Source organism: Osmerus mordax, chromosome 22 (assembly GCF_038355195.1).
Source record: "Osmerus mordax isolate fOsmMor3 chromosome 22, fOsmMor3.pri, whole genome shotgun sequence".
In the NCBI taxonomy this organism is placed as follows: domain Eukaryota; kingdom Metazoa; phylum Chordata; class Actinopteri; order Osmeriformes; family Osmeridae; genus Osmerus; species Osmerus mordax.
Genome location: NC_090071.1, coordinates 8532060 through 8542814, shown reverse-complemented (window position 1 = coordinate 8542814; position 10755 = coordinate 8532060). Strand labels below are relative to the sequence as shown.

Sequence of the window (10755 nt, the reverse complement as noted above, 5' to 3'; positions counted from 1 at the left end):
TCAGGGTTTTTCTGGTTCCAATACTGTACATCATAACCTTGATACACGGTGCCACACAAGGTTACATTGTTCCAATGAGAAAGTGACTTGCCATCCAGCTTTCATTCACGATGTGCTGTGTGTGCTCTGGTCCATAGCCAGAACCCCATCTGGAGGAGGAGCCGGAGAACAGAATACTACACAAGATATTTCCCGTAGCTCGAAAGCATGCAAATGCGAAGGAACTCCCAATATATCACTCTGGTATTTCAACCGAAATCTCACTCACTGTCGTTCAGCCTGATAGCAGTGTTTTCAAAGAAGACATTTGTAAGATAGGGTTCCGGTCATTATGCCACAGAAGACTGATTTGTAAATTAAACACGTGATTAAGTGAGGGGATACTACATCCAAAGAAACTACCTTGGAAAAGGAGGCGGACTAGTGCCGTTTTTTGAGCACTACCCATGGAATAACCATGTACACTTTTTAAGATCAACGATACACTGTCTTTGTCTTGATAAAGAGAATACAACGTACGAAACGATTACAACGTTACAGATTTTTTTTATGGACTCTAAGAAACTGTAAAACTGAGATAAAGTGTTCGCGGTTACTTTTAATGCGTCGATTCTGCGCGCCTCCAAATGGTCACCCTCTCTAAACCCAGGCGTCCTCTGGATTACCCAGTATCTCCCTTAGCACTGCGGGTAAGCACACTTCAGCAGAATAATATTACTTATTTTTTGTAACTTTATTGCTTCTTTAGAAACACAACAGGGTTATTTTAGACCTACCTAATGCATTCATCATGTCGAAAAAAATGTCCATGATGGAGGCATTTTCGAAGTAGCTAAAGTAGGCATCATTATACGACCTGCAAAGCCTGTGCCTCTGGTAATTTTCTAACAGTTAATAGGTGTTTTTGCCAGACTACATCGGAATAAGTATACTCTGGTTTTAACATTGTGTACGTTTCTGCGTTTATCATGTGTACTTGGCAGTATAATATAGGTTAATCTAGGCTGTGTGGGTTTACTTTATACGTACAATTAAACTTGTTAAGACAGCCTGCTTTTGCAGACGGTCCCCCTGCGCAAGCTGGCAAGTTCACCTACCGCTGGCTCGGCTGGCCCACTGCCACACCGTGAAGTAAAGTCTGCATGCAATATACTATAGCATCGCGAACATGTCAAGAGACTGCAGGGTGCTCTCACCAGGGCATTGGTAACAGTCATTGTCTATTAAGTATTATCATTTATCATGCATATTGGTGTAGCACTTTACCTTAAGGTTACATTAACTGCCATACTACCTGAACAACATTGTAGTTACATACACTTTATAACATTTTAGCGTACAAGGGAATACAAGGGAAGTGAAATTTGATATGAGGGAGGTTGGGGTTTTCAGGGGTAACTTGTTTTTACAACACAACCTTCAACTGCCCCTTTACAATATCCACTTATCCATTACACCCCTCTTCTGTACCTTCTCACACTTTTTGATTATTCTATACTGCCACCACATAGTAACGCCCTTCATGTAAAGTGTTGCCCATAATTGAATGACTGTCACAAATCCACTTTTTTGAACAGCTGAGCTAATTCCTTATTTTTGTTGTCTTTATTCTTTCTCTTTTTTTTTTTACTTAACATGCAGTCAGGAAGGCTATGAATACTTTGAGGATGAGAACCAAAACAATGCATATGTTTGTATCTAGATTTAGAAAATAGATTTTCTAATAGACCTAGAATTTGTGAATTTGTCTCGGGGCTTTAGACCATATTTCGTAAAAGCCACCTAACCATATGTCTCACATGCAAATGAGATCATGCAAATTCTCATGTGGAGAAAACATTTAGCATCTGTTCACTACAAAACACAATAATAGACTGCATTGAAAGTTAAAACTCATTCCATACTGGGATATTTCAGCACAGATTCATGTCTTGTCCCTTCTTTTTTTCTTCTTCTGAAGAACTAAAAAACACACACAAGTACATTAGACAAGCTGAAAGGAACAGCAAGTGACCTTTGTTGCTTTGAGTGGGCGAATGCAGTAATTATTATCCATCGTCTGTGAGACTGAGGGCCATGCACATCTATATAGATATGTGGGTGTAGTGGTATCCCTGTAGGGCAGCCACATCACTTCCGATACAGTGGAAAAGAGAAGTGTCCTGTCCTTCAGTAATTGGCCTGGGAACATTGCAGGGTCCTCTACAGAAGTCACATTAGTGTACAGCAGCACATAATGTGCGGTTCCACTCACAAATAGAGGTGAAATACCCCAGTTGTACCCCACCTTCCTTCCGAATACACATTAGTTTTGCAGCGTTAACACATTTAAAAGCTGGAGCTGTTGGCCACCTCGAAATAGAGAAACATTGATGTCATCCCAGTGTAAAAAATAAGGAGGACATAAATGTTTACGCTATGGTTTTCAACATATTTTAAGAGAGAGAAGAGGGATACACTGAGTTTAATATTTACTAATTCAACAGCTGTGCAAATAATAGGCTTAATTTTGAATCTGACTGTTGTTATTTCGCCTGTGAGAGAATGTCATCGATGTATTGTACACAAAGATTATTGATGTTGTGGCTATAAAAGACTTCATTGTGATTTGGCTTGTTGTAAATCTACACAGCTTAGAGTTTTAGGAACTACTGACAAATATCTTGTTTTTTACTAAATCATAATTATTGTATGTGTCCAGAGTTTTTTTGACCTTGTATGTTTGAAAGTAGAACACTGATTGGTCAAATGTATTGCTGTATTTAAAGTCTGTTATGAGACATGTTATTTGTCTTGCCAGGCATGGTTTTGTCATCAGCTTAATACCATCAGGCTTAGTAGTTCTACTGTATATTCATTAATCTCAGTGACCAAATTAAAGACAAGACAAATTATGGGTACTCTATTATTCAGTAACTAGCTCTGTATATGTGTGAAATTCTAGAATAGTTTTATCTAACAAGTCTTATAAAATAGCTGGCAGCCAGATTGAGAATTTATTTGAACCTTGTTCCCGTTATGCACCAGACCTTGGCTTAATCAGCTACTTCCAAATGGCTGAGGTGCAATTGATCAAAGCTCTCCTCACAGTTTGTATATTTGAAAACTACTTTTCCAGTTTACATGTCCAGGAAGACAAATCAAGTCAACAAATCAAAAACCAAGTTCAACTGTCTGGAGATTGGACTCTAGGTCCTTCCCAAGCTGCCCAATGCAGAGACCTGAGACAGCACAGATACAAGTTATTCCAGTACATCATCTGCACATTTATGTCCTATTTAATAAATTATTAACATATTGAATGCCGCTTTAAGTATACGGCTGCTAATTATTGTGAATTAATTGCATCAAATTAGTTAAACAGATCATTTGAAGTGAACCCCTCTGCGCTCACCAAGGGAGCCGTGTGCCCCCTGTTGTGATGCTATTATTAGCTTATCGTGGATAAGCTCACTGTCAGTGAGGGAGGCCCACCAGCCGGGCGCACAGCGACAATGTGTGCTACAGCATTCCCACACGTATCCATGGAGGTGCTTAGTCTACAGTATCAGGACAAAATAAACATCTCATCGGGTGTCCAGCTCTTAGCTTTGGTCAGCATAGCTACGTGACCGAAATGAGCTCGAAGCTGACGTGATCTTATGTGAAGACATGTAAACTTGTGTGTCTCTGACAGTGCATACCGTCAATGGTGTGTTGGCGTGCCATAGTTGCTGGAATACATAATGAAAGGAATACTTGACATTGCGTGATTTTCAACATCTGTTCTGAAAGAAATAGCCTGACAGAGACAAAATAAATTTGGCATGAAGCATGATGTTGGCACAAGGCACCATCACTCTAGAACCTCATTGGGGTGAAGATGGAAGAATTTAAGCATGGCATCATCAATTTAAAATGACCGAATTACTCATTGGGCAAATAGGGTGTCTTAGTGGTAAGGTAGGGTAGCACTAGCAAGATAATCCCATCTATAAAAATAGAATGTTTGAGATTCAGAGTAGAGCACAGAAGCCTTTTATATAAGCAGCCTTATAGAGGAACACACTACAGCATCTTGTATGCAGTGTGTAGCGAGGTCGTCCGTCCGTCCGTCCCCCCGCCGCCCCTCCCCCCCCCCCCACAAAAAAAACCTGTTCTTGGACCGAGCAAGCACGTGTGATCGTGATTGACGTCCCCGCGTGGCTGTCGTCCCCCTGCGGTGATGATGACTCCACTAAGCAATGTCAGCACCATCTGCACTGCTCTGGGTGCGGAAGTATTAGATGCATCACTCACAACAAATTTGATCAATTTGAACGGACAAACAGTTTATGGCGCATAGTTTCTCGGCGATGGAGAAGGCAAAAGCTTTATTATGTGTCATTTAGCGGAGAGCCATGGACAGTTTATAAAGGGTACATGTGACTCAGCTACATTCTATTATACCCTCCATGAGGCATGTAACAGTTTTGATGGCCCTAAAACACAAGAAATCCCCAGTCTTTTCAACACTTAACATCAGTTATCATGTTGGGATAGATATTAAAGAGTGGAAGGCCTATTATTTATGCGGTCATAAATGGCACAGACTCATTGTGTGTACTAGAAGCCTGCAGGGGATCAGGGACATACTTTCTATATCAGGAAATTCTTCTTGTTCTTTTCTTTCTCGGTATGTGATGTTCATCGAGTTATTCTTTTTTCTGTATTCTCCTTCACGAACAGTGAATGCTTGCTTACGTGTTGGCCATGCTTACATGCATGAGCAGATATTATAAGGCTTCACTGGCCTCTAATTGAATTGTGTAGTTGCCTCACCAGAAGCAAGAACAAGTTTTGGTTCAGAAAATAGGAGTGAGACAGTTGAGCTGCTTGTTCTTCCCATCACACAGTGTGTGATGTGCACAGTCATTTGTCAATAGGGTTTTCTTCACACTGTACTGTGCGTATGTATTTTTACCTCCACCCCCACCCTGATGGGTTAGGCAGCGTCAGTCTTTGATCAGTGTCATTTTTGTACACCAATGCAGCACAGAGCTGTCATACACCCAGGCCTGTCATATCGCACAAAACACTCGATCCACCATTCTAGCCTACAGTAAATGTCAATGTGGTTGAAGGAAATTCTGAGATATACTCTGATCACACATATATCATCATATATATGATGATAACATTTAATACCGTTGCAAATATGTAGCGTCTAGGATATACCCAATGGTGCAGTATCTTTGAAACCCCATCATGATTCATACATGACCTCGAGTGTATAGATGTGGTGATGTAAACCGGACACACTTGCCATGTTTCATTATTGCAATACCCTCTCCATTTCCCTCCAAGAGGTATTGCACAATGTCGTGCACATAACACTTACATATATATATAATTATAAGTTATAAGTTCCCCCAAATTCTTTTTGACTTGAAATGGCATACATATTAGATAATTAATTCCGGAAGATTAGATAAGGATTAAAATCAATTCCGCTGCATCATGCATGATCTGAAGTGTGGGCTATATGGGTTAGGCTCACACTGTTTATTTTATGAAAATGATTTTCTGGGACATCACCAAGTCAACATCAACTTGTTTTAATAATTAACAATAATGATTAATATTGGCACTGTATATTTTATCAATTATTTTATCCATGATTTTCTTCTACTGAACACATTTTGTTAACATATTTCCCTTTTTCTCTCTCTACAGATACTTCAGACAGAAATGCTGCCCTGCATTATTTTCCTTTGCTTGTTTTTTGCTGCTGCTAGTTCCCAAGACATTCAGCCCTCCAAGGCATCTCTGAGCGAATGCTGCGACTCTTTGTGTACCTGTGAAGAAAAAGATGGCATCCTGCATCTTAACTGTGAGCAGAGAAACATCAGCAAAATCTCACAAATCAAAGTGCAGTCAGATATACCCTTCCACCTGAATCTGTACAAAAATGATTTGGTGGAGTTACGTGCAGAGGACATGGAAGGTCTTAAGAATGCACTATCACTGCATCTTGGGGCTAACAGTATTCAAGAGCTAGAACCAGGAGTATTTAGTGCACTTGGCTCACTGAAGAAGCTTCACATTAATAGCAATTTTCTGGTCACCCTGAAAGAAGACACTTTTCATGGCTTGGTAAATTTGGAATTTCTCCAGGCTGACACAAACTCCATCCATGTAATTGAACCCGGGGCATTCAACAAACTTATCCGTCTCAAAGTTCTGATTCTCAATGACAATACCATTGAGTTTCTGCCCGCCAACATCTTCCGGTTTGTACCACTAACCCATTTGGACCTGCGTGGTAATCAGATTCAGACACTGCCATATGTGGGGTTCCTGGAGCACATTGGACGTATTATGGAACTCCTTCTTGAAGACAATGACTGGGTGTGCGACTGTGAGATCCTCCATCTGAAGATTTGGATGGAGAACATGAGAGCCCAGTCAGCCATTGGGGAGGTTATCTGCAACAGCCCCCACCACCTCAGAGGCACCATCCTGGCCAAAGTCCGACGTGATGTGCTCTGTCCATCCCATGCTGATATCAACTTGGAAGAGCCTTCCAAGTCTCTGGACATGGTGGTCACGCCGTCTTCCAAAGTGGCTCAGATTCCAAAGCTGATGGATGCCAAGGATGATGCCAAGCTCCCAACGCCAGCTCCTACTCCAGAGAGTCCTTGTGTTGAGCAGTGCTCTTGTCATAATCACCCTGTGGCTGGGTTTTTGATGCATTGTCAGGACAGAGGAATTCAGAGGATTTCAGATATTGGAATACTTCAGCAAAGCCCCACCAAGCTTGTCTTGACAGGCAACATGATTCAGAAACTGTTGAAATATGATTTTGTCACATATGATAGTTTGGAATTGCTCAATTTAGCTAACAACCGCATTGATTACATAGACAATGAAACTTTTCTCAGCCTAAGCAATCTGAAAAAACTGTACCTTAATGGTAACAGGCTTGAAAAACTTTACCCCACCATGTTTGTTGGGCTCCACAACCTTGAATACCTGTATTTGGAATATAATATCATCAAAGACATTGCTCCTGGTGCTTTTAATGCTTTGCCAAATCTAAAGCTCTTGTCTTTGAATAACAATCAGCTTACTTCACTCCCACTACAAATATTCCGCAATGTACCCCTTACCAAACTGAATCTGAGGAAAAATCTACTTATGCACTTGCAAGTCAGCAACGTGCTGGACCAGCTTGAGTCTTTAGAACAGATCTATTTGGAGGACAACCCATGGGACTGCAGCTGTGATTTAGTCAGTCTCAAACAGTGGGTGGAGAAGCTCAGAAAAGACACAGTTGCAGGCTCCATTTTGTGTCACACCCCAAGGAAAGTTACCTCAGCCGATTTGAGATTGCTGAGACACGAGCTGCTGTGCCCTGGCCTGGTGACGTTTTACTCTTTACGTCCGGATGTGGACGAGGCATCAACCACGCTGGGGCCCGACCTGGCTTCGAGAGGCTTCTTCAGCTCCCTCACGGACACTGTTCCGCTCTCTGTCCTCATCCTCAGCCTGCTTGTACTCTTCCTCGTGGTCATTTTCTTTTCGGCGGGGATCGTGGTGTTCATCGTGCATCGTCGGCGAAGAAGAGCCAAGAAGAAGCAGGCCGAGGAGCAGCCGCGGGAGAACAGCAGTCCCATCCACTTGCATTACAGCATGTACGGCCAGAAAACCACCCACCACACCTTGACACAGAGGACCGGGGGCACCATGTATGAGGAACGCTCACACAGTCCCATCGTCCAGATCTGCCGCAACCCTACATACTGCGCTCAACACAAAGAACACGAGTCGGACCTGGATTACGACGTGGAAGAACCCTCCAAGCATGTATGCCGGAGCATCATGGAAAGAGAGAATATGTCCCCTCTCACAGGGTCCAATGTGAAGTTCAGAGCCGTGCCAGTCGAGTGTCCAGCCGAGTTTGTCACCCTTGGGGACGCAAACTCGCTCTACAAGAACATACTAGAGAGGGAGAAAGAGCTACAGCAGCTTGGAATTACAGAGTACCTCAGGAAAAATATGACCCAGCTGCAATCTGCTGTGGAGATTCAGGTCCCAGGACACCAAGAGGAGCTGAAATTAATGGAGACACTTATGTACTCAAGACCACGCAAGGTCATGGTTGAGCAAACTAAAAACGAGTACTTTGAACTCAAAGCTAACTTACACACTGAGCCCGATTATTTAGAGGTACTGGAGCATCAAACTCAATTTAACTGAAAAAGGACAAGAAATAAAGGGGTTTATTTTTAACATGATAAGTGCCTTTTCCAATTGCCGTTTTCACACCATATGACAAATAAAACATAGCATTATTGGATTCACAAGCAGCACAATTTATTCGTAGCACAGAATGTATACTCAGTCTATTTTCTTGTTATTTATAGACAGCACTTTGTCTGGGTGATAACATACTGTGTTGGCCAAATATAGAATTTTGGTATTTGGAGTAAAACTATTTTTAGGGTATGTGTAACGGTTACTCCTTTGACATTTGGCTGGCCTGGACATTTTCCATCAATTTTGCCAGGCTGATATAATCATATGCCATAGTCAGCATGCTCCATGTGCCATAGACTCATAACCATGCCAAGGTGTATTTTGGGTACCTATGGTTCTAGACCTTTTTTGGTGGTGAGTTTTACCAGTTAACCATATTATTATTTCAATACTTATTTTGTATTCTAACCTGTGGCAGTTGTAAAAAATGTGTTATCACCAATATGTTTTGAGTAAACTTAGCACTTAAAAGGACAGTATACAGTAAAAGTATATAGTATTCTTGTTATGGTAAAAAGAATCATTGCACTAATCAAACGCCATTTACAAGATGGTGCATGACAATCAACATAATGCTGAACAACACTGTTTTAGCGTGTTCCCTTTATCAAAGGAGCACAGCCACTGATGTAAGGCCCTCTATGTTATCCTCTGTGTGTACATGTGTGTGCACGCTGACATCTTTGTGCTTGTGTGTGTCTGAGTTTGTGTATGTTTTGTCATTTTGCAAATCAAATCTGACCATAATGATAACTGTTCGAAACATGCTTTAAAACACATGGATTTTGGTAAGTTAGTTGGTGTGATCACTCTACAACCTTTGTTAAAATTTAGATAATTTATTCTGTATATGATGTACATAATTATTCACTTATCTTTGTTTTAGTGTGCCTTTTGTGCTGTACAGGCTATGATCAGATTATAATTGATGAAATGTAAATAAAATTATGATATTGCAAACCTGGTATTATTGTACATGTCTTACCTCATGTGTTTTAAGTATTACGTGATGGTTAGCATGGTCATTAAGATCTTGCATCAATAACTCAGTTTTAGTCTATTTTGGTCATTTCAGTGCTCTGAAGCAAATACAAAATGTCACCAAATGAGTCATCATTGCTTGCATGACAGATGTTTGCTATGCTGTAGAGGGGTTGTCGTGTCTAGGTATCTTTATCAGTTAAATACACTTCATTATATTGAATGTCTACTGTCAAGGTGCATACCTTTCACAACTGTGAAACCTAGTATACTTTTAAGTTAATCATATATTTTGACTGATGACCTTTGAGAGTATGGAGGTGCAATGTATAGAGTATGTAGTTTGTGACAAATCTACTCTCAACATTGCCTTCCTGCCATAGTCACTCATGTTTCACCCAAGTGGCATGTCAAGTCTTTCCGGTTTTTGCCATGCAAATAAAGTCTGTGGTACAGCCCCACCGCCCTCACCCCTCAGCCCCCTCACCCCTCAGCCCCCTCACCCCTCAGCCCCCTCACCCCTCAGCCCCCTCACCCCTCAGCCCCCTCACCCCTCAGCCCTAGCCCCCTCTTATCCACAGTACTTAATTACTACACAACAATGGCTGTATAATTCCCCCTGTACCGCTCTCCTCACAACTTCCATATTCCTCCTCCCTAGTGCTTCACTTCCTGTTCCAGTCAATCCATTACCCATCATAATTGATGTATCAGAGGATGCATGCAGGCCTTCTTCAGTGGACTGAGACTGGTGTGTGGACCCAACTGGAAGCATTGGGATTGGTGTCCTTTGAGAGTTAAAGGAAATGTGCCCTGTAGGCCTTGGTTGTGACATTTAGTAAAGTGCAAAGCAATGTTCACTCTGAGGAAATGTTTTCTTTGTTTTGTGTCTATGAATCCTAGTGCCCGTTAATATTTCAGCAATTCTGTGGTTAACGTCAAAAAGACTTAATGTTTCTCCCCCCTTCTGGAAGAAATATGGTCTTTTTCATGTAAACATATTTGAGCACCTGAATTATGTATATGTACAGTGATACTTGTCTAACAGGCTCTACCTTTACTTTACGTAACATCTGAAGATCTCAAGTTACTAGTTGATCATGATCCGCAACAGAACCTTAAAGAGAATTAGCATTATATCAACGTATGAAAGATGACTGAAAAATACAATAAATGCTAGCATGAATGCTTTGCTGCCGGACATTAGACTGCCTCTCAGGTGGTGTAGTTCACCTGTGCCACTTGAACATGAGAACCGTCCCCTCTGAACTGTACCACAGCCAAGCTAATTAGCCAAGCTATCTTCCTCTTTCTCATAAGAAGTGTATTTTTGGGTTGGCGTCAAGGTGAAGTGGAAGTGGGATGCCTCCGTCATGACTCATCGCAGATGCCTTGTCTCATATGTCCTGTTGTAAGTCCTATCTACTTAGCCGGAAGCTTACTAAGAAGTTTTTCATTATTTAAAATGTGTTTGTTGAAACAAAAAGAGATTGT

The 10755-nt window shown here is 41.4% G+C and overlaps 1 protein-coding gene across 1 annotated transcript; it reads left to right on the top strand.

The window, feature by feature from the left end:
- Nucleotides 1-645: 645 nt before the first annotated feature.
- slitrk6 (SLIT and NTRK-like family, member 6) lies at nt 646-9182 on the top strand. Its single transcript, XM_067260410.1, has 2 exons — nt 646-689; nt 5695-9182. Exon 2 carries the CDS (start codon nt 5710-5712, stop codon nt 8218-8220), a length of 2511 nt encoding a protein of 836 aa, XP_067116511.1. The 5' UTR covers nt 646-689; nt 5695-5709; the 3' UTR covers nt 8221-9182.
- The last annotated feature ends 1573 nt before the right edge of the window (nt 9183-10755 follow it).